The sequence below is a fragment of the Crocuta crocuta genome, unplaced genomic scaffold (assembly GCF_008692635.1).
Source record: "Crocuta crocuta isolate KB4526 unplaced genomic scaffold, BGI_CrCroc_1.0 scaffold7, whole genome shotgun sequence".
NCBI lineage: Eukaryota > Metazoa > Chordata > Mammalia > Carnivora > Hyaenidae > Crocuta > Crocuta crocuta.
In genome coordinates, this window is record NW_027531904.1 from 5254716 (window position 1) to 5280126 (window position 25411).

Sequence of the window (25411 nt, forward strand, 5' to 3'; positions counted from 1 at the left end):
CCACACCCTCAGTGACTTAAGACACTGGGCAAAGTCCCATGCGGCCACGATCCCCCGTTGATAAAAGGGAGGTGACAGTCCGACCTGATTATTTCACACAGCTGTCTCAGAAAAGATATGATTAAATTGTTTAAACACAAAATGCTTTAAAAAAAAAAAAAAAAGGAAAGGAAAAAAAATCCCAAAGAAAAAAGCAAAGGAAGAAATAATTTCCTAGGCTAGACTGATACACTTTCATATCAGGTACAAAGGAAGGAAAACACAAAACAGATAGAGGCCAAAAGACTACACAGAACTAGTTTTTTCTTTTTTTGCCTGAGCCTAGAAGCGTTCACAGAACTCAAGGCTTTTAGAAGTTCAGTTCACTTCCCTGGGTTCTCCTTCTGGGCCCAGGGAGCCAGCTGATTCACTATGAAGTCATGCCACACTCAGTTATCAGCCTGGATACAGGCGCAAGGAGCCCTGAGAGACAGCCCTCTCTTCACAGGGAAAAGCCAGTTGTTCTCAAAGGACAAATCAGACAAGACCCACACGAGGATAAACGCATTTATTTCTCCGAGTTTGCTGCACGATATTCCCAGCAAAGACGGGGCCAGCACACAGTGTCCTCAGGGCCCTGATGGCAGGCCTGTGCGGGGACTGTCCACAGCAGCACCACGCTGTCTGTCAGAGGTCCAAGAGAAATCGCCTAACCTGGGCCAGGTACTTCGGTTGCAAGTAGTCACCCAGCTCTTCCTTACAGACCCAGACATGCTGGCCCTTCTTCCGGGCCTGGGAGAAGTCTCCTCCGGTTAAGAGCAGTGCTTTGAAGAAGAATACTTTGGCCCCGAGGCTACTCTCTGTCCGCATTGCCTGAGGGAACTTGAACTTGTAGTGGCCACAGGGCGCATTTCCCAGGAACTTGGCTTCCACTTTGTTTTCTGAAGGGGAGGATGGGGAGGAAACAGAATTGGAAGATAAGGATACACCCACCTGTTTACTCTGGCCCCCCAAATCACTGGGGGGGGGGTCTCTGTAAGAGCAATCGCTGGGAGTGAGGACGAGGATCATTTCTGCAGAGCCTCCTCCCCTCTGCATCCAAACGTTCCTGGCCCACGGGGGCCTCCAGATTCGCCGGGTCCATCGCATGTGCCAAGATACTGCCTTCCAACTGAAGTCAGCAATGCAGCTCAAATGCCACTAACCTGGAGTCACAGCACTGTGCTCCTAGACTCAGCCTGGCCACTGTCGGCTGATGACGGACCAAGATACTTGGTATCTGTAAAGCAAAGCTCATTAGCCTTTTAAAGGGAGTGTTCCTTGAAAAGCAGAAAAAGGACCCCATTGACGTCTGTAGGGTGAAAATATCATAACCAAAGTTAAAAGACAAAGACAGATGGAGAGATACTATCCGCAATCTATAACAACGCATTAACCTTGACCGAGCCCTTCAGGGGAGAGGGAAAGGATAGATTAATTACTAAATGGCATTTGGAGAACTGGCTAAAGAGGAAAAATAAAGCTGGATTCCACCAATCTCAGTTCTCAAATAAAACTGACACCATAGAGATCAAAGATGTAACAACAGACATTTAACTTTCATAAAAGGATTGTTCATTCTGGATGGTGGTTCATGGATATTTAATATTTCCTGAACTTTTCTGTATCTTCAAATTTTTTTTAAATGTTTTATTTATTTCTGAGAGTGAGAGAGAGACAGCATGAGCAGGGGAGTGTCAGAGAGAGAGGGAGACATAGAATCTGAAGCAGGCTCCAGGCTCTGAGCTGGCTGTCAGCAAGGAGCCTGACTCAGGGCTCAAACCCACAAACCATGAGATCATGACCTGAGCTGAAGTTGGATGCTTAATTGACTGAGCCACCCAGGCACCCCTCAAATTTTTCACTAATGAAAAAAAATAAGCCGAAACAGTACTAGAAAAAAATGTGGGACACTTTCTGTATCATTTTTGAGGGGGGAACCCTAACCAAGACACAAAGTTCAAAAAATCCATAAAAGAGAAAACTATTTATTTGCATAAAATTTCTACCAGGAAAAACAAAGCATAAAAGTCAAAGACCAAACCGACCCGCTAAGAAAAATATTTTCGACATGCTCCACGGAAGAAGAATATCTTCAGGTATATGAAGTATTCAGAGATTAATGAGAAAAAAGCCAACAAATCTAAAAGAAAAATGAACTAAGCATATAAACAGGAACTTCCACACAAAATAAGTATCGCTGATCTATAAACTCATTGAAAAATGCTCAATCTTAATTAACAATTAAGAAAACACAAATTCAAACAACAGCTTGTCATTATTACCGAAGTCCCAAAACTTTGACCACTGCCTGTCACGGATAAGAGAAAAAAAAACGAGCACTCTCGTGTATATTGTTGGGGTAGAAATTGGTGATAACCGCCACCTTTGCTGAGAGTTATCAATTTTATGTTGGCGTACCTTTCATCCAGAGATGCTGCTTCTAGAACTCGATCCTCCCAGATAAGTTTCTCTGCGCACGCAAGCAAAGATGAGTTTACGAGGGCGCTCACTACAGCTTGTTTGTAAAAGGCAACAGACTGGTGAGGGGAAGTGCAGTGCACACCGACTGGGAAATCACACACAGGTGTCAGAAGGCGTAAGCTACGGCCTCCCATGCCAGCACAGAGAGACGCTTACAAGCCGTACAGAAGAGAAAACAGAGGTATGTGACCATGTTCCTACTATACATGGGAACAAAACCCAGACAGGGTATGTATGTACCTGTGATTTTTTTTTTAATGTTCATTTTTTAGAAAGACAGAGCGTGAGCCAGGGAGGGGCAGAAAGAGAGGGAGACAGAGAAACGGAAGCAGGCTCCAGGCTCCAAGCTGTCAGCACAGAGCCCCATACGGGACTTGAACTCACAAACTGCGAGATCATGACCTGAGCCTCAGCTACGTGAGCCACCCAGGTGCCCCTGTGCTTGTGATTTCTAATAGGATACACCAAAAAGTGTTAATGGCAGGTGTCTCTGAGACCTGAAATTACTTATCCTATATTACCTTTACTAGACACCATATATAATGAACTGCTTCTCAGTACTAATAAAAAACAAAACAAAAAAGCCACTGTTAGCGTCACATGAGGAATATATGTATGATGTGAGTTCGCCTGCAACACACACACACACAAATGTCAGCAGTGGGTATCTACAAGTGGTGGAATTATACTGGAAAGTCCCTTTATACTCTCCTGAATTTTTCACTTATTTCAATGAATATGTATTATTTTTATATAATCTGGAAAAACGTACTTAAAAACATAATCAAAACAAGAAGAAAAAAGAAATGGTTCATTATAAAATGAGCAAAGAATCTAAACAGGCACTCACAGTGGAGCCTTGGTGGCTCAGAAGGTTAAGCACACAACTTCGGCTCAGGTCACAATCTCACAGTTGGTTCATGAAGCTTCCTCAAGCCCCTCGTCAGACTCTGTGCTGACAGTTCAGAGCCTGCAGCCTGCTTTGGATTCTGTGTCTCCTCTCCCTCTGCCTCTCCCCGACTCACACTCTATCTCTCGCCCTCTTTCAAAAATAAACAAACAGGGAATCTGGGTGGCTCAGTCAGTAGGGCATCCGACTTCAGTTTGAGTGATGATTTCGCAGTTCATGAATGCGAGCTCCACATCGGATTCTGTGCTGACAGCACAGAACCTAGAGTCTGTTCAGATTCTGTGTCTCCCTCTCTTTCTGCTGTGCTCTGCTCATGCTCTCTCAAAAATGACAATTATTAAAAAAATTTTTTAAGAAACAAAAATTTATAAAAACATTAAAGGGGTGCGTAGGTGGCTCAGTCGCTTAAACATCCAACTTTGGCTCAGGTCGTGATCTCGCTGTCCGTGGGTTCAAGCCCCACATTGGGCTCTGTGTTGCCAGTTCAGAGCCCGGAGCCTGCTTCAGATTCTGTGTCACCCTCTCTCTCTGCCCCTCCCCCACTTGTGCTCTGTGTCTCTCTGCCTCTCAAAAATAAATAAATGTAAAGAAATAAATAAAATTTAAAAACATTAAAAAACATAAATATGCACTTACAAATAAATACAAATAGCCAATAAACATATGAAAATATGGTCCATCTCACTAGCAATCAGGAAAATGCAAATGCAAAAGAGATCATGTTTTTACTAACACAGGCAAAAATTAAAAAGAGACGATTTCATATGTTGGTGGGGTCTAGACAAACAGACCCTCCCCTACACCACTCCTGAAAATGTCCAGTGTCACAGTACCTATCAAAACCTTAAGGGTCCATCCTTGACCATCAATTCCACCTCTAGGAATTCCATCTTGCAGAAAGACTGGGGAAGGGAGGTGCCAGCGGGAAGGAAATACACGGACTCTGACTTTTACGCCTCCATACTCTTACATTTCTTGAGCTTTTCTTCACCACTTTAATTATTTTACATTATCTACGGTTTTAATAACTGCAATAAATCAACACATTTTTATCTGTTATACACCCATTTAGTGTGAATACTTCTTTTACACATGTCCTCTGACGTTTATTTATTACAACAAGAACATGAAAAGGAGGAAAGTGGATGCCGAGTGGAAGCCTCCCCACGTGGCTCACAGGAGGAAGGGCTGAGCCAGCATCGCTCACGAACGTGTGAGGGAATCAGAGGATCTGAACACAGGTGTCAGCTGAGGACACGGGAGCACAGCTAAGGTCCCCAGGTCCCCACCCACTCCATCTGTCTCAGCCGCTCTCGCAGGCCCCCCACCGTGGAGAAGGGCCGACGTGGCTGCTGCTGCGTTAGCTCGTGCTCGTGGCAGGGCCAGGAAAGTGGCAGCGCACCGACCCTGCCACACCTATGTCGTGAGCCACGTACTTTGCTGAGAGCTGCGACGATGGGGAAGAACAGACACTGTCCAGGCCTCTGAGGGGGTCAGAATTCTAGCTGGGGACAGAAACGTGTCAATAAAAGACTGTCAGGCAATGGAGGAAGTGAAAGGGCATATTCTCCATTAGAACATAAGCTCGGGCAGAGCTGGGGTAGCGTCCTGCTCGTCGCTGGGACCCCAGTGCCTGAAGGGCGTCCAGCAAACGGCAGGCTCAGAGCAAATGTTTATCGCATGAAATGAACAAGAGGTGCACACAAATCTATGGGAGCCAAGAGGGAGGAGTAGGCCTCGGAGGGGCTTGGAGAAGGTTCTACCACACAAGGTGTAATGTATAAGCTGAGCCTCCAAAACCAAGGAGTCAGATGAGGGAGGAGTAAACCGCTCTGGTCAGAGACCAGCATGGCCTCAAAATAGAGATGCATGAATGACCGCATTACTTGAGGAACGCAGAAAGGTCTGCTGGGTTAGAATTCAGAACACACAGTGATGTGTGGCCAGATGGTGAAGGCCAAATGACAGGATCCACTCGGCCAACCCTGCAGTCTCACCAACCTCCCCATCTAGGAACTGAGACCATAGTCTTTATAAAGAAAAGAGCCACTGGCTTAAACTTTGAGATCCGAGCCTGTGGCTGGACCTCGTACTTTCCCTTCAGAAGCAGCTGCCATGTGGATAGTGTTAGTTGGAGAATGAGAAGGTAGATTTTAGGGGGAAAAAAATTCAACCCACACAAAGAGTAGAAAAAAAAAATGGAGCTCGATAAAGCGAGTATGTTTTACAAGTGAAAGAAAGAACTGTTTCTTCTGCCATCAGGAAGACCAATGTGCTGTACTATAAAGAAAGAAAATAAAATTTAAAAATCTCAGTGGGACAAAGACTCTCAACTGATCTACAATTTTTTTTTTCTGGCTGAAATGTTTAGAGATATCAAAGTTTCCATTAACGAGCCACCTCCAACCCTTAAAGTCACCCTCCTGAGTCGGCCTGTGACTGAGCCGGAAGGGAGTTGGGAGGTCCAGAGGAGGGCAGAGAGCTCACCTGACAGTGTGGCCAGGGTTCGCTCAGCTGTTCCTCGGAGGGTCTCCCCAGGCCGCCACTCTGCCTGGGGAAGTATCCAAATTTCCTCGTCTCCAAGCTTCTCTTTGACCAACAGAATAAGGTTCCTGTCTAGCTTCCGGTACGGTGAGGTTCGGTCGTTCTTTTTATCGGCTTCTGTGGAGAAAAGGTGGGGTCAAAAAAGACAAGAAGACTGTGATCTGCCAGAACCAAGAAGAACAGAATTTTATGGTCTTCCTTGGAGGTAGACTGTGCTTCAAAACCACAACCTTTGTCTTCTTATAATCAAATTACAACCCTGATGCATCGAATTCATACCTCTTGCAGGGCAGAGGCTCACAATCTTGAGAAAACTACAATGTAAGAAGAGAAAACCAAAAGCTGAACTTCTCCTTTGAAGAGCACAACACAAAGTGCTTTGAGCCTTTGGAAAGGAAGCTACACCCAAACTACTTCAAACACTACGACTTCGCTGGGATTACCGACTTCACTAGGCCCCACTTTCTCTGTTCCTTAGTCTTCACGTTAGGAAATGAAGATAAGAGAGTTCAATCCGCTGTTTTAGGAAGGATTTCAGATAAAACACACAAAACTAACTAACGAGAAAAGCTTAATCTCCCTCCTACTCTCACTCCCGAAAGGGATTTTTACTCAGATGACATTCATGAAGTTTCACTGCGAGAGAAAAGGCTATCCCAACACCCTTACCTCCCACTCAAAAATTACAAAGGCCTTTAAAAATTATATAGGGTAGATAGGAGGAACAGGGAAACAAATTTATTCGTCTCCAACCGGAAAGAAGCTTTGCAATTACTTGTTACTTAAAACGCAAAGTAAGGGCTAAGCAAACGTCCTGTCTGGAAACCAAAATACCACCACCCCCTTCCTTTCTCTCCTGCTGGCCTGAAAAGACCACAAACCTGTTATGCGAGCTCCAGGTTTGAACTGTAGGAATTTCTGCTCCCATACGTCTTCCAAATCCTGAACCAACAATACACTCTGGTCATCTTCTTCATCATACAAGTCAGCTTTCTTCTTTGCCAGTCTCTGGGCTTCAGCCAAAGCGCGAAGCTCATGGTCTGAGTACATACTTCTCTCTACCTCAATCTGGGAAAATTAAAAGGACAAAAAAAAACAAAAACAAAAAAAACAAAAACAGGCAGAATGGAAAACAGAGCTGTAGCACGCTTGACAGAAGAAGAACTTTACCACTCATCATAACCAGACATACAATCAAAACATCACAGGAAAAAGAGAAAGAAAAAAACGTCACCTGCACTTTGCGCTTGAGCTACATTTGCTAAAATGTTAGAAGGCGATCGAAGATCAGGCTGCTTCAAAGAACAGAAAAGTAGGAAAGGCATTCCCTGCCCATGGTCCATGGTAAGCATGCTCTGAACCTGTCAGTCTTCGATCAGAATCTCACCATGGACTTTCCTGCCTCATGGAGTTTGTACAGACACTGTTCTTTCTAACTAGAATGTTGTCCCTCATGTTCTTCTCCCAGGAAATCCCTACTTATCAATTTAAATACCACTTTCTTAAGGAGATATTCCTTGACACCTCCTTAAATGCTCTAACAGTAGCTGTATCTTCCTTTACAACACTTATCAAGCTCTGCAGTTATAGTCATGTGATTATTTGGTTACTGACTGGTCCACCTCCGCTAGACTGAATAGTCTGAGAACAGCATGTCTGTCTTATTCACCACTGCATGCCTAGCCCTTAGCACAGCGTCTGCACAAAGTAGGTGGGAATGGATTATCTATAAAGTGATTAATAAAGTGTTTGCAGAATAAATTAATAAACCAAGTAAAAAGCACAAAGTGACGTTTAGAACTCTCAGTAGCCAAGACAAAAAACATCTCAGACTCTGGGGAAACAACCACCTTCTATCACTATCTATGGGGATTTAATCCCCTCAAGCCACTACGCTTAATATTTGCCCTTGTCTTCTTACTTGCCCCTCACACAGACAGACTTTATCGCACCATTTTAGCGATGTGCCCACTACCTTTTCCTAAACATCACAACACAGACTTCCTCCTCTCTAAATTATTGACGACCTAGGACAGAGGAGTCCGTCCTTTTCACCACCGCACACCTAGCGTGTGCAATAAAAGGCAAACCATCTCCAAAGAGCTGCCTAACGTGACAATGAAGAACAATGAAAACAAACTATCTTTTATTGAACGCCTTCTATGTACCAAACCAACCCAGTAAAGTAGATACGAATCTGCAGGTAAATAACACGGAAGTTCTGAGACTTGCCCAAGGACACTCAGACTAACTGGTGCCGGGGTCGCGATGGAACCCAGGCTCACGTGTCTCTACTGGTTCCCCCAGCAGCTCCTAGAAGCCGTGAGCCGCACCTCAATCCTACCTGCTGCAGTAGAGCCGCCATCTCTTCCTGCAATGGGGTCAGCGGCTTCGAGACCAGCGGTGGCCGCTGCAAGCACAACGCGCCCAACAAGCGCCATGGAGACCCGCTGTTCAAGGGTGCGGGCGCAAGGGCCAGGCTGCGAGAGCCAAGGCTACCGGCCCAGTGCCCCTCGAACCGCCGCCAGCCCTTCGCCACCTCTAACACAGTCCGTCTTACGGGCGCCGCCATTTTTCTGCCTTCCCACAAGGCACCGCGGCTGCCTACGGGGTTCCAGGCCAATCCCACACTCCCAGAAGGCAGCGCGGGAGCGGCAAACCGGAAAGACCTCTGTCCCGGGACCTACTGGAACGAACCATTCCAACTTGGGAGGGGGAGGCGGGCGCAGATATCATGTTAGATTAGCGAAAAGGAAGACAGTCCCAGTTGGAACTCTAAACGATAGTTATTGTGGAGTATTTAAATGGGAATAAAAGTCTTTAATGGACTTTATGAAGAGTAATGAGATGACTTTCCTCCTAAGCCCTCCCCCACAAGCGCTCCTGGTGTTGGCGCCGGTCCAGCTACGCCGGCTCCCGGGTCGCCGGGGACGGGAGCTGACAGGGGTCAATTCAAGTCATGCAGGTGGTACGAAAAACGGGGTCTTGGTTCTTGCGGTCTTGGGCTCGGTCACCGACTCCCGGGTAAGAATGATCAGCCCCCTTCGGGCCCACGGGTACCCCCGCGACTGCGCTGCTGCCCGTGTCCCCTCCCCCCCTGCCTCCCGGACTGCAGTAGCTGTTAGGCCTGGACCTCACCGAGATTTCCTTCCCCGCAGGGTCGTGGCCGGGGCGCCAGCCTCCACCGTCCACACCGGCGCTCAGCAGCTACCAGACGCGGCGGCCAAGCAGGAGGTTGAAGAGAAGGAGGAAGCCCCGGCTCCGAGCCGCAGCAGCTTCAGGTGAGGGCCACTCAAGCCCAGCCCACCGACCAAAGTCAGAGAACCAGTCAATTCCCAACTCTGCCACTTGCCATCTTTGGGGCCTTATGCAAATTAATCTCTCAGCCTCAGCTTTCTCGTGTACGAAGGAAAAGGATATGAGAGACGTGGGGATGCAACGAGATGCGCCTTGGCACCAGCGGATGCTCTGTTAACAGTCTGATGAATGAATGAGTGAATGTCGGAGGTGTATAGTAAATGTCACCGTGTTTCTCTCTGAGAGGGGTATTCTGGCCGACTAACAGTCTTCCCTGGGCTTGGATAAATAGGAAGGGGAGCTAGGGGGCGCTAGGCTATGGTGGAGATCAGTGAGTTGGCTTTTGTGCTGAGCTTTTGTGCTGAGCCCTAGGGGCTGGCACCTTGCTTTCCAACAATGCCACCACCCCTATGTGCCATCACATCCATTTAACAAACCTACTTGGTGCCAGGCGTTGTGCTAGGTGCTGGGCACCCAAATACAAAAGATTGGAGGCGCCTGGGTGGCTCAGTCAGTTGGGCGTCCGACTTCGGCTCAAGTCACAGTCTCATGGTTCATGAGTTCGATCCCCGCATCAGGCTCTGTGCTGACATCTCGCTCAGAGCCTGGAGCCTGCTTCAGATTCTGTGTCTCCCTCTCTCTCTGACCCTCCCCTGCTCACGCTGTCTCTCTCTCTCTCAAAAATAAATAAAACATTAAAAACATTTTAAAAAACCAAAAAACAAATACAAAAGATTGTTCTTCCCACAAGTAGTGCCCAGTGTACTAGGGAAGACAGACGTGCAAGCATTTTCAGCATCATGTGGTCAGCAGTGTGGTGGAGGTAAGAACTGGTTGCGTGGAAGTATGACGGAACCGATGTCCCACTCCTGAGGAAGAGGACTGACAGGAAGATAATACGGAGCTAAAAACAGAATTGAACGGGAGTTCAACTGGACGACGTGAAAAGGACCATTTTAGGCAAAGCTAATATTCTGTGTAAAGGCATCGGTATGAAAGAACATGGTATATTCCAGGGGCGGGGTGTGTGTGTGTGTGTGTGTGTGTGTGTGTGTGTGTGTGTGAGATGGCAGATGAGGCCAGCCAGAGAAAGCATAAGAATGCTGAGGGTCTTCTCTGTAACAGTGGGGCTTTCACAGTGTTCCCACTGTAAGCAGTGGGGAGCTGCTTAAAGGAATTTAAGCCAGAATCCTGCTGGAGTCATTCAGCAATGTCAGGCATTATTTAAGGTGTTGGGACACATCAGTGACCAAACACCCCCAAAACTCTGCGCCCATAGAACTTAAGTTCTAGCGAATAGGGGACAGTAAATAGAAAACAGGTAGAACATGAGGGTATGACACAAGGTGAGAGTGTGTCTGTTGTTTGGGAGGAAGAGCAGGAAGACCAGTGTGGAGCGAGGAGTAAAATGGGTGAGCGGGTGAGTGGTGCAGCAGCATGTGGGGCTGCATCTGTGTGGCCGTGTAGGACTTCGTGAGGACTTCAGCCTTGACCCTGGGTGAGATGGGAAGCCACTGGAGAATTCTGAATAGAGGGTTGACATGATGTTGCTTCATCAAAGAGTCCCTTTGGCTGCTGTGTTGATACTGAACTGTGGGGAAGCAGGGATGGAAGCTGGGAGCAGTCTGGCAAGATCATTGGAAGATCATTGAAATAACCCAGCCAGGGAAGGAGGATGGCTTGGACCAGGATGACAGCTCTTGAGGTGGAACACACAGAAAGTGAGGCCGGCAGCATGTATCCGTCGTGTAAGGTGTGAGAAAAGGAGAAGAATGAACAACACTGTAAAAGTTTTGGCCTCAACAGTGGGAAAGGTGGAATTGTCACGTAAGACAGAGAGACTGCAGGAGTTTGGCTTCCGGTGGTTATGTTTAAGGCACTTAGTTAACATCCAATGGAGATACAGTGTAGGCATTTAGAAATGGAATTCAGGGGACCGCTGGAGCTACACACGTTTGGGAAATTCACCATATAGATGGCATTTAAAACCACAAGACTGTACAAGGTCATCAAGAGTATAAGTGTAGGTAAAGAGAAGAGGTCCAAGGACTGAAGCCTGGAGCCCTCTAAAGTTTAGAAACTTAGGAGATGAGAAAGAATCAGCAAAAGAGACGAAGAAGGAAATTCCAGAGAGGTAGTTAGAAAACCTAGAGAGATTTCTTTTTTTTAATGTAGTTCAAGGGCAGAGAGATCAGCTATGTCAGGTGTTGTTGATAGAGTAAGTCACTGTGTTGATGGCAGAACTCATTGGATTTAACATTGTGGGTTGGTGACCTTGCCTAGAGCATTTTTGGTGGAATCATAGGGCTAACGTCTGGTTGGAGTGGGTTCAAGGAGAGCAGGAGACAGACAGAAACGGCAAGTAAAGTCAGGTCTTTAAGAGGGAATAGAGAGATGGGCAGTAGCTCTGGGAGGCTTTGGGATCAAGAGGTTCTTGTCTGTTTTCAGGTTGGAGAAATGACCGCATGCTTTGCGGATGGGAAGGATGTGGGGGTGGAAACGGTGCTGGAGTGGTGTCCTTGAGAGGCAAACGCAAGCAGAGCATCCAAAGAGGAGAGAGGGCAAAGGCTGTGGGCACAGATGTTCAGTAGTGGAAGCCGGCATAAATTCTGATTGCCTGTATTTCCCTGTGAAGGTCATCAGCTGGCTGTAAGGCAACAGAAAGAAGGTGGGGGTTGAAAGAGACAAAGGAAGGTATAAAGCAGTCCTCCAGGAGAGTGGAAGAAGAGTAATTGAACTGGGGACATGCCTACAGTGCCAGTCGCCAGTCAGTGCTGAGGGCCCACTTGATGTCAGAAGTCATTAAAATAAAGCAGCGGCTCTCAGCTGGGGCGATTTGGCCTCCACGGGGACTTTTAGCAGTATCTGAAGACTTATTCGTTGTCACAACTCAGGACACTGGAGGGACAGCTAGTGGGTAGAGGCCACGGATACTGCGGACACTCGTCAGCGTGCAGGCCAGCCTCTCACAACAAAGAATTGTCTTGCCCACAGTGTCACAAGTGCTGACGTGGAGAGGCCCGTCGACACGGGGGTGTGTGCTTCTCTAGCCAGCTGTGCAGATGCGCACCCAGGCTGCAGAGAAGGGGCAGCGGGGGCTAGGGTTTGCCAGGAGGGTGCGATGACGAGGCAGAGGATCGAGGGGAGTGATTTTATAATGATTGGTCAGTGGTGGAATTTACTGGAAGCCAGGAGAGAAGTGAAGGTGTGNATACCAGTGGGGAGAACCGTGGGCTTGAAGGGTTCCCGGAGTGAGGTTCCGTGGGTGCGCCTGCAGCTGGTGGCCTGAGTGTGGTGCTTGAAACGAGGTCATGATGAGGGTGTAGACATGGTAACGACAAGGGCCAGGTATGACCACAGGAGTAAGTCGCTGGGATAGGACAGAGGACACGGATGGGGCCACTGGAGGAAAGGAGGTCACCAAACAGAAGCCAAGGGGTTGGAAGGATCTTACGGAAGCCGTGTATATAATAATGACAGGAGTGGTGAGCCAGGAGCTATTCTCTGCATTTTTCTACATTTATTTGCATTTAAAAAAAAAAACTCTCCAGCCACAGTGAGGAAGCGGTTGAAGAGCGGGAGGCCAGGCCTTCTTTATGTGGGAGCAGAATTACAGATTCCCGGGCCCAGGTCCCGGGCCCAGGACCCACACTGTCAGGGTCAGTTTGGGTTGGCGGCACGCAGGGCCCAGCGCACTCCCACGCCTCAGGTGCCTGTAGCGGAAGTCAGCCCTTCGGCAGAGCGAGCGGCGGCTGTTTTCAGTCCTTGGCCCTCCCAAAGAGACGCCATGTGTGCTGGCCACTCTCCCTGTCCCTCGTATGAGGACGGGTATGAAGAGGCTGCAGGCCAGGGCCCGAAGGCTTTGTCTTTCCTTTGTCCGGGCCTCCCTGCGGTGAACCACTCGTGCATTCGTACAGTGGACCTGGCTCGCGTAGAAGTCCGATCTGGTCCATGCCTTCAATTAAGTGGTTCATGTTCCAAATCCTCCCTACTGTATATAAAGGGCAGCGCACTGGTACGTTCCATCTCGGGTAGCCGTAAGTTTTTGGACCCCCAAGTCAGTAGGGGAAATGATGATCAGTGTTTTAAACATTGACGTCATCTCAGAGCCTCACGACTATCCGTCTTGGCTTGTAGGTTAAAAAGCCCGTGACCTGCTGAAGGCTGAATCACCCCCACAATCAGGCCTAGCGAGAAGGGGCACACTTGTAACTCTTGAATACCATTGTGTTATTTTCTGTTTTGTTTTTTAAAACTATCTCTAGGAAAGCAGGTAGGGCTTGGCGGCAGGATTGTGCTCCTATAATAGTATTTTCTAACCCGGCAGCCACTGAATCTCAGGAGGCTGTGGGAGGTACAAACAGGGTCTGATTCCTGTGTGTAGGCAGGAGGCAACCCGCGTCTGGAATGTTGAATGACAACTGTGTGTGTCTGAATAAAAGAAAGCACAGCATGGTGAACAGAGCTTTGAACTGAGGCAGGGTCTCCTAGACCCCAAAGCCTGGTTTCGCTTGCTGACCCTGTACCCCTATTGGTACCTCAATTTCTCCACCTGCAGACGAAGAGTACTGACCTAGAGATGGCCAGAAGACAGATTAGACTGCGCTAGAGAAAGAACTTGAGCCCACACCGTGTGTAGGTCAGTGCTCACAGCCCAAGTTCACATCTGGTTAACGGGGGATATTTTAGAAAGAGATTCTCAGCCCGGTCCAGAAGTCAGGTGTGGGGCCGAAGCATCAGAACCATGTGATTCTGTGCAGCCGGCTTGGAGATCTGGTCTGGAGTAGAGGTTGGCAAACTGGGCTCCTACTCAAATCTGGCCAGATGCCTGGTTTTTCGTAAATAACATTTTACCAGAACATAGTCCCGCCCAGTAACTTACTGTGGTCTGTGGCTGCTTTCGTACTCCCAGCGGCAAAGCTGAGTAGTTGCAATAGAAACTTCATGGCCAGCAAACCCTCAGTTATCTACTCTCTGGCCCTGCACAGAAAAGGCATGCTGACCTCTGTCATAGGGGATACTGGGTTGGTTTTTTTTTAATAGTGATGATATCATAAGTATATTATTTTGTGTGTGTGTGTGTTTTTTAAATAAAATAGTCAAGATATCACCTGAAACCAGAAATAGAGGTTTGACCTTATTTTTTTTTCTTTTTTTTTTTTTTAAAGGGACAGAGACAGTGTGAGCAGGGAGGGTCAGAGAGAGAGAGAGAAAGAATCTGAAGCAGGCTCCAGGCTCTGAGCCAGCTGTCAGCACGGAGCCCGACGCGGGGCTCGAACCCACGAACTGTGAGATCATGACCTGAGCCGAAGTGAGACGCTTAACCGACTGAGCCACCCAAGTGCCCCAACATTATTATTTTTTTAATTACAGAGAGAGCGGCTCATAGAGAATTGAAAATAATGATCTGATTGTACGAGAAGGGGCAGGGGAGGGTCAAGCGTGTGGATAAAATTCTCTCCTAGCAACTCGCCAGGAGGGCCTAGAGCCAGCACACAAGAAGCCACCGTGTTCACCAACACGGCGGTGGCGCCGGACGGATCGGGGGCAGCTGCTGCAGAAGCAGGTCCAGGTGGCCGGCTGCTGTGTTTTGTGGTCTTAAAAAAACTCAGGATTCACGGAAAGTGTCTCTTTAATTGCAGCATTTACCCTCCACTTCCAGGGCAGGAGAGCCCTCTGAGGTGGGCAGGAAAGAAATTCGAGGAGATCCCGATCGCACACATTAAAGCATCGTACAACAAGTAAGTGGGAGGGGCGCCGGGTAGGTCCGGTGGGGGCTTCTGTCCCCTTCATGGGGCAGGGCAAGCCCGGGGGGTGGGGGGGAGGGCCGCGCTCCGCAGGGCGGAGTTGATGCAGACGTTCCCCCCAGTGCCCTTCCTCCTTGCCTGGGGAAGCCACCTCTGTCTTTATAAAGTTTATTCAGGGCACTTGGGTGGCCCAGTCGTTAAGCTCTGACTTCGGCTCAGGTCATGATCTCACGGTTCATGAGTTCGAGTCCCATATCGGGAGAGATTGAGCCCCTCTTCGGGTGAGCCCCACTTCTGTCTGTCTCTCTCCTCTTCTCTCTCTCTCTGCCCCTCGCTCACTTGCACCCTCTCTTTCAAAAAAAGTTTACTCAGATTTCATGAGAACGTGAACTAGGTTGGGCACACCACGTTGTTAAGCTTTCTTTGCCTTTCTTGGGAATAGTACTTCCTGGTTCTGCTCAAGAGCTGGAGAGAGTGTTCACTGAGGTGTTTGTTGAGTGTTGCTATGCATTAGGGAGCATAGGGTGGGCAATACATAAATGAGAGAGGTGGTTTAAGAGTATACGATTTATTAACAAACTAACCAAAACATATCTCCAAATAAGCACTGTTCCTTTGAAGTACTCGCTCTGGGCCTCTGTGCGTTGACCTCTAACCTCACAGGGCTAAATGGGAATAGTGATTTACTGTGACAAGACTTGACTTCCGAGTGGCTAACAGGCAGGTGCCTGGGACTTCCTGGCTGTGTGTCAGCAACAGAAGCCTTGCTGACACTGGGGACAGCTTCGCATGCCAGGCCCTCACATGGATGTAGGGTCACTGTCTGGTCTCAGCCTGCCCGTGACACGATTCAGAGGCCCACATGGGAGACACCTGACGGTCAGGGATGGGGCATGGGGCGCTCGTGAGATGCCACAGGATTTGCCCGGCGTGCATCTGATAAGCTCAAAATGAGAACAACCGGATTTCGGATTCTCACCGTCTCAGACTGATAAGCACGTGGGTGCTGGTGCTTGTTGGAGCCCCTGTGGCCCACCCTGTCCGTGTCTGCTGAGGTTGCATCGGGGACAGGCAGCTCTCGCGCTCTGCTCAGTACAGAAAACCCAGGACGCCCTGCCAGGGGCAAATGGCGGGTCGCAGCCAGGCCAGCAAGCAGACGGCCCAGACCCAGGGCCAGGAGGCAGAGCCGTGTGGACCGAGGGGAAATGAAAAGTGTGTCTAAGTATTTCTTTTTTTTCTTTAATGTTTGTTTATTATTGAAGGAGAGAGAGCGAGTGTGGGGGAGGGGTAGAGAGAGGGCGAGAGATCCAAAGCAGGCTCTGCGCTTACAACAGAGAGCCTGATGCAGGGCTTGAACTTAGGAACCGCAAGATTATGACCTGATCCAAAGTTGAACACCTAACCAACTGAGCCACCCAGGCGCCCATGTCTAAGTATTTCTTAAGTCAGTTAGAGATGACTGGAAAAAAGTTTCACTTATTTTTTTTTTAAAAAAGTGTTTTGGTCTTGGAACAGAGTTCACCAGCATTAAAATTATCCTACACAGGGGTCGCCTGGGTGGCTCAGTTGGTTAAGTGTCCAACTCTTGATCTCAACTCAGGTCTTGATCTCAGGGTTGTGAGTTCAAGACCTGTGTTGGGCCCTGCACTGGGCATGAAGTCTACTTAAAAATTATCCGGGATGCCTGGGTGGCTCAGTTGGTTAAGCTTCTGACTTCAGCTCACGTCATGAACTCACAGTTCGTGGGTTCAAGCCCCGTGTCGGGCTCTGTGCTGACAGCTCAGAGCCTGGAGCCTGTTTCAGATTCTGTGTCTCCCTCTCTCTCTGACCCTCTCCTGCTCACACTGTCTCTCTCTCTCTCAAAAATAAATAAAACATTTTTTAAAAAGTATCCAATATGGTAATACTGCTCACTTTTTTAGGTATGATAATGGTTTTATGGGATTTTTTTTTTAAGTCATTATCTTTTAGAACTAAATACTGAAATATTTACCAATGAGAGTTGGGTCTGGGATTTACTTCAAAATAACGCATCACCGGGGAAGACCAGAGTGGAAACAGGGTTTATAGATGAGACTGAGTTAGATATGAGTTAATAATTCCTAAAGCTGGGTGATGGGTCCATGGGTGTTCATATACTTTTCTATTTGTTTTTGTGTATATTTAAAACTTCCCCTAACAAAAGCCTTTTTAAAAAGTTGCCTGATGCGAAACATCTAACTTCTTAGGAAAACAAGCCAGACAGGGATATCAAGTCTAAACACCGGCCACAGAGAAGACACCAGGCAGGAAACGTTCCACCCTTCTTCCGGATGACACTTACCCACCCCACAGTGTGCAGACTGCCTTAGCTCGGGCTGCTAAAACAAAATGACCACAAACAGGGGCTTACACAACAGACCTGGATTGCTCACAGCTCTGGAGGCGGGCGTGCGGGACCAGCGAGCCAGCGCGGTGGGGCTCTGCTGAGAGTTCCTCCGAGTCGCAGGCGGCCAGCTCCGTGTTGTGTCCTCACTTGGTGGAAGGGGCAAGGGAGCTCTCTGGGGTCCCTTCTATAAACCAGGGCACTAACCCCGTTCGCGGAGGCTCCACCCTTGTGACCAGGCCGTCTGCTTGCTGGCCTGGCTGAGACCCACCGTTTGCCCCTGGCAGGGCGTCCTGGCCAGAGCCGTCCTTAGGTCCTGTGACGTGTCAGATTTTGATGGGGTTCAGGGGGTGATGGGGAGCCTTCCTGATGCCTCCTGTAGGAGTTCAGAACGTCCGTCTGACAAGTTCAAAGGGAAAGCAGTTGAATGCCTTTCTCTTTCTCACCAGGCGTGCAAGGGCCTATTGTTATTTCCTGACCATCCTTTGTGTCCCGTGTCCCCCTCTGCTTTCCCAGCACGCAGATCCAGGTGGTCTCTGCCGCCCACCAGCCCCTTGCCCGCGCTTCCTGCGGCACCGAGGGGTTCCGGAATGCCAAGAAGGGCACGGGCATCGCCGCACAAACAGCAGGCATAGCTGCTGCCACAGTAAGTGTGCGTCCTCTCCGGCTCCCACTGTGCTGTGTGTCACTCTGTGCAGGACTGGTCCCGGGGAGGGGGCTTCTCCTTGAACCAGTCACTCATAAGCAGTGGTATTTGCCGACCCTTGTTCGATACCCTAACATCGGGGGCAGTTTGAAGGAGCCTCTTTATCTCGTGAAGCACCAATTCGATTGTGAACTGTTGCAGACCTTTCTAGAAGCAGATTGGCAGTATGCACCTCTTCGTGTACGTATCGACCATCTGCTGTACGGCAGGCACTCTACATTCATTAACTTAAATCCTCAGGAGACGCTCGGTATTACCCGTTTTTAAGGGCCAGAGTGTGCGACTTGCTCAGAGTGATCGGTCTGGGTCCACAGCCCAGGCCTGGGCAGGCCTAGGATGGGCCTTACAGAGGTTCACACTCTGCCAAATCAGAAGTATTTCCTGAAGGAAAACCTCAGCCTTCAAACAAACCTTGATGCCCCCAAATAGTATTTGCTGCGTATAAACGATCATCAGAATGTGTTAGGTGTCCCCCACTGGACAGACTGTATACAGTAAAAGGCGTCAGCGGTAACAGTGCCCTCTGCATGGCGGGTTGAGTGGACCTCTGTGTTTTCCAGACTTTCTGTAATGAACGGCCTCTATAACCAAGAAGCAAACTTTTAAGTGATAACACTTAAAATTTAAAACGATAATACTTTTTAAGTGGGTTATTTAGGCTCCACCTTAAAATCCTGCCTTCACACCCGCCCGCCCCCCGCCCCCAGAACAATGGGAGCGACACGTAGAAACCTCCATCAGGGGGCAGTGCTGCCCTGGGTTAGCAGGGATCACAGCTGACGGTAAACTCAGGATTCGACAGGTTCCGTGCCCTCTGCCTGCCGGTGTCTGCCCTGCTGTGCTGTGTTCTGCCCGTTTAGGGGGNGGAGCAGTAGCCCTCTTGCCCCAGGCAGCAGGAGCAAGAGATCTGGATGGAGCTGGTGTCTCTCTGGAGCACTAACTGCTTCCTTCTCTCCAGAAAGCTGCAGGGAAGGGCGTGACCCACATCCGAGTGGTTGTGAAAGGCCTGGGGCCAGGGCGCTTGGTAAGTGACCCGGAGGGGTCTCTGAGGGGTCTCTGTGGCGGGTGTGCTTCCCTCCTGGGAGAAACAGGGCTTGAGCACAGTCAGGACCGGAAAACTCTGTGGTGGATTTCCATGACAAGTTTGTTTCTTTCTGCCTTCAAACCTACTAAGCTTCTCAAAAGCAAGCCCAGATCACTTAGTTTAATTCATCAGACACTTATTCAGTACCTGCTGGGTGCCACACACTGGGAATAGAAAAGTGCTCCCTGGGGGCTGTCACAGACGGACCCCTCAGTACAGACTAGCAGGTGCAGTGGTAAAGCTTGTGCCCAGCATGTTGGGCGCCTACTGGGTATTTCCCCAGAGGTGATATCTCTATTGAATTTTTAAGAATAGAAAGGTATTCACCAGGTGTGGGGGGAGAGAGGGGACATTCCAGGCAGAGGAAATGACAAAAGTGTGATGATTACAGGGTGTCGGGATTTACATATAGTCTTGGTGGGAAGTGGTCAGGGCACCTAGAGAAATGCAAGCATCAAGGACATGGTTCAGGGGTTTAGTCGGGAGTCCTTGGTGAGAGAAGAGTCAGGACTGTAGGTAGGAAAGCCCCATCCCGGCCCTCTCCAAGGTCTTTGTCTGGGACCATGCCATTCTACTGTTCCTTCTGCCCCTTCTAGTCTGCCATCAAGGGGCTGACCATGGGGGGCCTGGAAGTGATCTCAATCACAGACAACACCCCCATCCCGCACAACGGCTGCCGCCCCAGGAAGGCTCGGAGGCTGTGATGGAAAGGAAACCTGCCCCTGAAACTGACCTCAAGTCCCGCCTCCAGCTGGACCTTGTAGAGAGCACACTGTCAGAGCTCTCTCCAGAGGAGGGCTTGCTGGAGCCCCCTCAGGGGGTAAGAGGGAGCTTTGCCCCCTTCTGTGGTCATCTCACTTGTTCCTTTGACTGGAGACTGGTGTCCAGAAGTGACTCCAGAGGACCCCATACTCCAACCAGGAAGTGCTGCCTCTGCTCTGCGATAATAAAAATATCCCACCATCTGGAGTCGTTTGAGTGTTTTGCTTCCAGACTTGCAAACACAGTATTCCCTTTATTTGGCCTTTATTCAGGTGGACAGAGGACCGTCAGTGTATCAGACAGGGCCCAAGCAAGAAATAAATGGTTCAAGAGGTTTAAAAGAGACGTTTAATGAAGATTCTTTACAGAGGTGCAGGCAGGGTTGAGGGAACAAACGCACTTCCAGAAACTTCCAGGACTAGCAAGAGCCGGAAGCCCCTTTCCAGGGCCAGGGGAAGGGGCGGTTCCAGAACCTGGAGGCGGAGAGCGTAGCCTCAGTCCCAGAGGGTCAGCCTCATAGACCATGACAGTGGTCCCCATTGCTTCCCACGCTTTGCACACCGTAGTTTTAGAAAATGTTCTTTTATTCATAGCAGGGCTTTGAAAAGGAAGATAATGCCCAGGAGAGCCCACGAGCACAGACAGGACACTGGGGGCCCTAAAGGACCAATGGTCCTGGGCCCAGAAGCAGATGCCTGGCACTGCCACCAGAGCCCACGGTCGGGGTGTGTGGACAGCGCACACTGCTTCGGTGTGAGCGCTCGGTACATGCCAGGGTGGGCAGGCTCTGGCGCTCTCTTAGACTGTAACTCTCTTAAACCTCTTCATCATGAGGTCTTGGCCTCTCAAAGACCTGCCACCCCCTTCCCTAGAAGACGAAAGTGCATGCACCAAAGGCAGCAAACCACTGACCTAAACTACTGGCTGCCCTGTCCCCTGCTGCGCAAACCCTTCTGAGCAGCAGGCCCCGCAGTCCTGAGGTCACGGGTGGGCCGTGTGCTGGCACCTTCCCTGGGGCCAGAGGAGAGGCAGAGCTGGGCAGTGGGTCCCCACTCTGCACCAGCAGAGTGTCGGCATCGGCTTGTGTGACACCACCTCGTTTCCTGCAGCAGGGCCTCGGACTCTTTCTGCTGCTCTGCTCCGACCGCTCCAAGCTGGTGGCACAGGACTGGCCATACCAGGGAAGCCTCTCTGCTCCCACACAGGCAGAAAGGCAAATACGACTTCTCTCCTTTTCCCAGAGACGCAGTCTTCCCTTCTTGCAGCCAAGGTCATCACCTGCCACCGACATGCACCATCACCACCAACATAAGCCTGCTTCACACTAGAGCACCTGGACACTGGCAGAATGGCCCTGCACGCAGGGGAAGCCATTCTCCAATCGCCTCTGCCTACAACCTCGCTCTGACGTGTCCATTCAACAAAATGCATATATACCTTCCCCCGGGCCTCCTTACCGGTTTTCTCTATTCAGTTTTCCTCTACTGGATAGACACACTGCTTTTTAAATCTGAGTAGCATCAGCCCCAAGCAGAAATTGCCCATTCAACCGAATTAAGCAAACATAGGTTTTTGCTCAATCAGTTCAGGCAGTTGGGGGACAGAAATGCCGTGACGGTCCTGAATGGAGCTCACAGTCTGGGGAAGCTAGACAGACACGAGACCAAATCAGAAAGAAAGAAGTTCCAGAAAAGAGGCATAAATGGCCTTGGTGTTTGAGTGTAAGAATGGCACCCTCAGTTTCAGGGAAGGAAGGGAAGGCTTTATGGAGGAGATGGCAAGCAAGAGAAGCCACTGGACTAGAGTGTGTCCTTAGCATCGGAAGCTGGCAAGGCAACACGGCCAAGGTGCAGGGGGTAAGAGATCATCGGGTTACTGGATGTGGCTTGGTTGGTGTGGGGGGTCCCGGGGTTCAGACCGGAGCAGAAGACAAATGGAGGGAAGAGCTTACGGAAGGAGTCAAACACCTTGTGGCCACACCAAGAATAAAGAGTAGGTTCAGCAGATGTGGGGAAGGGGAGGTGGGCATGCAGAAGGCAGGAGACAAGGAAGAACTCAAACGTTGGGGACTTTAAAGCTCACTCGTTTACAGGCAATGAAGTTGGGTAGGTAGGCGTCGTCTAAGATCAACTGGAAATAAGAATCCCAGAGGTGTGAGGCAAGAAACTATGAGCTGCAGACAGAGATGTCTGTCTTAATGCTGAAGCCGCAAAGGGAAGTCAGGGAAGGGAACAGAAGACGTCTGTGAGAGCGAAGGTCCCTAAACAAAGCTGAGTGGCCCAGAGAGGAGGAAGCAGCAATACCCACCCATGGCTGACACACACCCGTGGCCGTGTGAGGTGCAGAGTTGGGGAAACGGACCTCCAGGGACCACGGAGGAAAGAGAGGGGAGGTGGGAGGAGCAGAAAGCAGGCTGCGGGCTGGGTGTGGGGGAGAAAAAGGTGCAAATGGAAGGGTCCTGTTGTGCCTGGAGGGGCAGGGACAAGCACCTGCCATAGCTCTGGTCTGCAGGGACGGAACCTGGGTCCAAGGCGTCCTCTGCTTCTAACCGGCTTTTATAAGGAATGCAAAAGGTCAGAAAGCATGAAGAGGTGCCCAGTCTCACTAGTAAGCAGGAAATGGAAATTAAAATGCATGACCTTCCTTCCCCAAATGATGCTAATCAAAGCCATGGTGGGGCTGAGACTGCCCAGGAACAAAGCAGAGAGTGAGGAAAGCAGGAGGCCGAGTTGTAAGAGCCGTCTGTGCTGGAGGAGGAGAAGGCGTCAGAGGCGGGATGGAGTGATCAGAGGGGCGGCAGGTGTGCTGTCGCGGGGGCCAAGGGACAAAGTGCAGGCTGCGGCTCAGAGCTCTAGCCAGGCGAGGACCGGGCAACAGCCACCATTTGGCAACCTGGAGGTCACCTTCCCCAAAGGGAGAGCGTCTAGGGCTGGGGGGGGCATGGGAGGTAAGGAGGAGCCAGAGATCAGTAAAGGCTGTGCCATGGCTACAGAGAACGTTCCGGACCCCCCACACTGTCCCCTGAGAAGTGGCAGGCCAGGAGTCAAGGTGTGGAGGTGCCCTGGACCTCAGGGAGGAGACGGAAGTGGCTTGGAGCTTGGGAGAGGCAGCCCTCAGTGAGGTGGCAGGAAGCCAGGCCGCAGTGGGGAGAGAGCCCGCCTGGGGCTCCCGGTGACAGGTGTGCCCGCTGTAAGTTGGGGACAGCAGTGCTCGGCTGGTCACCAGCAACAGAAAGAAACAGAACATCCTTGCAATCAGCACACAGGGAACGTTCCCCCTACCTGCCACCACCACGGCCCCCACACCCGAAACAGTTGTTCTGAAATAAAAGTGCTGTTCCTCTCTGAGCCCTTACTGGGGGGAACAAAAATAGCTAGAGAGAGCCTCTTCAGAGGGGAGTTTGGCAATATCTGTCAACAGTTAAGATGGACAGGCCTCTGGCTTCAGAACCCCCTTCTAGGAACACATGATATGGAGCGGCACTGTCCCCGAGAGCTCCCTGCACCATAGAAATACTCCGTGTCCTCCCTGTTGGCTCGTTGGCCACTGGCCCCATGTGGCTCCTGACAACTTGAGCTGTGGCTAGTGTGACTGAGGAGCTGAATACTGAGTTTTATCCAATTCCGATTAAGTGAAATGCCAATTAACTGAAATGTGAATGGTAACATGCTGCCAGTGCCTGCTACATTGCACAGTGCAGTGTAGATACTTTTCATGGGTGTGGCAAGTATGCAAAGGTACCTGTTTCCTGAAGCTCTGTGAGTAAAGGCAAAATACTACAACCGAAATGTCCATCAATAGCTGGCCGGTTAAAGACATCAGGGTACATCCATTATAATGGAGTGTCAACCCTGAAACAAGATAATATATATCGCTGAGTGAAAAGTAAAAGGGTCCAGGGGACAGTGTGCATAGTACAGTCACTAATTTTTGTACAGAAGGGCAGGATATTGGGGCGCCTGGGTGGCTCAGTCAGCTAAGCATCCAACTTCGGCTGAGGTCATGATCTCAGAGTTTGCGGGTTCGAGCCCTGCGTTGGGCTCTGTGCTGACAGCTCAGAGCCTGGAGCCTGCTTCAGATTCTGTGTCTCCGTCTCTCTGCCCTTCCCCTGCTCGTGCTCTTTCTCTGTCCCTCAAAAATGAATAAATATTTTAAAAAAAAATTTTTTTAAAGGGCAGGATAGGGGCGCCTGGGTGGCTCAGTCGGTTAAGCCTCCGACCTCGGCTCAGGTCATGATCTCACGGCTCGTGGGTTCAAGCCCCATGTCAGGCTCTGTGCTGACAGCTCAAGAGCCTAGAGCCTGTTTCAGATTCTGTCTCCCCCTCTCTTTCAGCCCCTTCCCTGCTCATGCTCTGTCTGTCTCTCTCTCAAGAATAAACATTTTTTAAAAATTAATTAAATTTAAAAAGGGCACAATATGTGTATGTAAATATATATGCGGTAAGTACCTGAGAAGACATACCCCAAAATGGTAGCATCTCTGCAGGGAAAGAAACGGTAAGTGGGAAACAGGCGGAGAGGAGACTTCACTTTTCATCTTTTTCACCCTTAGGATAGGGTGCCTTGTAAACACTGGTGCTTGCTCAGATTAATTAATGAACAACTACAATAAAACAGAAATAAAGGACTGGTTTGTAAAAGAAANACATTATATATAAACCATCTGCTCAAGGATGCACATAACATCATTAATAGATACTTTGACTCTCTCGACCCTTACTGCCCCCAGTCCTGCGGGAGGTCTAGTTTTTTGGGGGAAGGCATCTGACTTGGCTCAGAAATGTGCTGTGGTAATTAATCTGGCTTCTCCCCTCTGCCTGCCTGGGTTCAAATTAAATCGTGCACATGCTCTGCGATTTAGCATAACAGGACTTGCCAGAGAGGCCGGCCTCTGTGTCATTACCGCCTGGCTGAAGGAGGGGGCAGACAGAGCCAAGTGCTCTGTTTCCATAGTGCCCCATGGTGGCTTAACCACCGCGGCTTTGCGTAATCCCCTCGAACGGAAACGAAATGTCAACGGAGGGGCAGCCTTGTGTCCAGGGGGCCCTGGCGGGCAGAACAAATGTGGTCTAGACCCAGACAAGCACGGACTCAGCACACAGGCTGTCAGGCCATACTCTCCACGCCCCCCACTCCCATCCAGACCTCAGGTTCCCCCTCAGGTCAAAGAGGGGGTGAGTGGGATGCAGCTCTCGCGTCCCAGGAGCCCGCAGCTCGTTTATGGAAGTCCCAGGTCCTGACACACTGGTGGCCACACAGGAGGAGAGCCTCCGGGGTGGGACAAAGGCCTGAGCGTGTGTCCCAGAAATGCAATTAGCCCTTCTCCCCCCAGCCCATCTCCCAGGGGCCCGTGAGCCCCACCAGCTGCCCGTCCCTTCCAGCCTGCTGGGGTGGGAAGGGCTCGGTCGTTGGAAACCAGCTCTGCCTCGGTCTGAACCTCAGCCTCTCCACCTCCCAGGGCCGTCAGGGGCATTTGCTAAGCCCACTGTGTACT

At 49.9% G+C, this 25411-nt stretch overlaps 2 protein-coding genes and 1 long non-coding RNA gene across 3 annotated transcripts; 1 reads left to right on the plus strand and 2 right to left on the minus strand.

The window, feature by feature from the left end:
- Positions 1-530: 530 nt before the first annotated feature.
- Positions 531-8558, minus strand: MRPL46 (mitochondrial ribosomal protein L46). Its single transcript, XM_077774378.1, has 4 exons — positions 8301-8558; positions 6838-7024; positions 5900-6073; positions 531-920 (listed from the first exon to the last, which is right to left on the minus strand). The coding sequence occupies exons 1-4, from the start codon at positions 8526-8528 to the stop codon at positions 667-669; spliced, it is 843 nt and encodes a 280-aa protein (XP_077630504.1). The 5' UTR covers positions 8529-8558; the 3' UTR covers positions 531-666.
- A 298-nt stretch (positions 8559-8856) lies between these two features.
- Positions 8857-20120, plus strand: MRPS11 (mitochondrial ribosomal protein S11). The gene is made up of 6 exons (XM_077774299.1): positions 8857-8980; positions 9115-9237; positions 14896-14994; positions 17882-18011; positions 19030-19095; positions 19752-20120. The coding sequence occupies exons 1-6, from the start codon at positions 8916-8918 to the stop codon at positions 19857-19859; spliced, it is 591 nt and encodes a 196-aa protein (XP_077630425.1). The 5' UTR covers positions 8857-8915; the 3' UTR covers positions 19860-20120.
- A 126-nt stretch (positions 20121-20246) lies between these two features.
- On the minus strand, positions 20247-24512 carry LOC144240147 (uncharacterized). The gene is made up of 3 exons (XR_013337615.1): positions 24380-24512; positions 23659-23768; positions 20247-20390 (listed from the first exon to the last, which is right to left on the minus strand). It is a non-coding gene; the product is annotated as an uncharacterized LOC144240147 (long non-coding RNA).
- Positions 24513-25411: the final 899 nt, after the last annotated feature.

What these genes read in the sequence shown, in the direction of transcription:
- MRPL46 (XM_077774378.1), bottom strand. Translation starts at nt 8,528, where the DNA reads ATGGCGGCGCCCGTAAGACGGACTGTGTTAGAGGTGGCGAAGGGCTGG. An exon ending in TGGCGGCTCTACTGCAGCAG is followed by an intron (nt 7,025 to 8,300) that starts GTAGGATTGAGG and finishes TAATTTTCCCAG; the next exon opens with ATTGAGGTAGAGAGAAGTAT. An exon ending in AACCCTGGCCACACTGTCAG is followed by an intron (nt 921 to 5,899) that starts GTGAGCTCTCTG and finishes CCTCCCCTTCAG; the next exon opens with AAAACAAAGTGGAAGCCAAG.
- MRPS11 (XM_077774299.1), top strand. Translation starts at nt 8,916, where the DNA reads ATGCAGGTGGTACGAAAAACGGGGTCTTGGTTCTTGCGGTCTTGGGCT. An exon ending in GCTCGGTCACCGACTCCCGG is followed by an intron (nt 8,981 to 9,114) that starts GTAAGAATGATC and finishes CCTTCCCCGCAG; the next exon opens with GGTCGTGGCCGGGGCGCCAG. An exon ending in CAGGCATAGCTGCTGCCACA is followed by an intron (nt 18,012 to 19,029) that starts GTAAGTGTGCGT and finishes CCTTCTCTCCAG; the next exon opens with AAAGCTGCAGGGAAGGGCGT.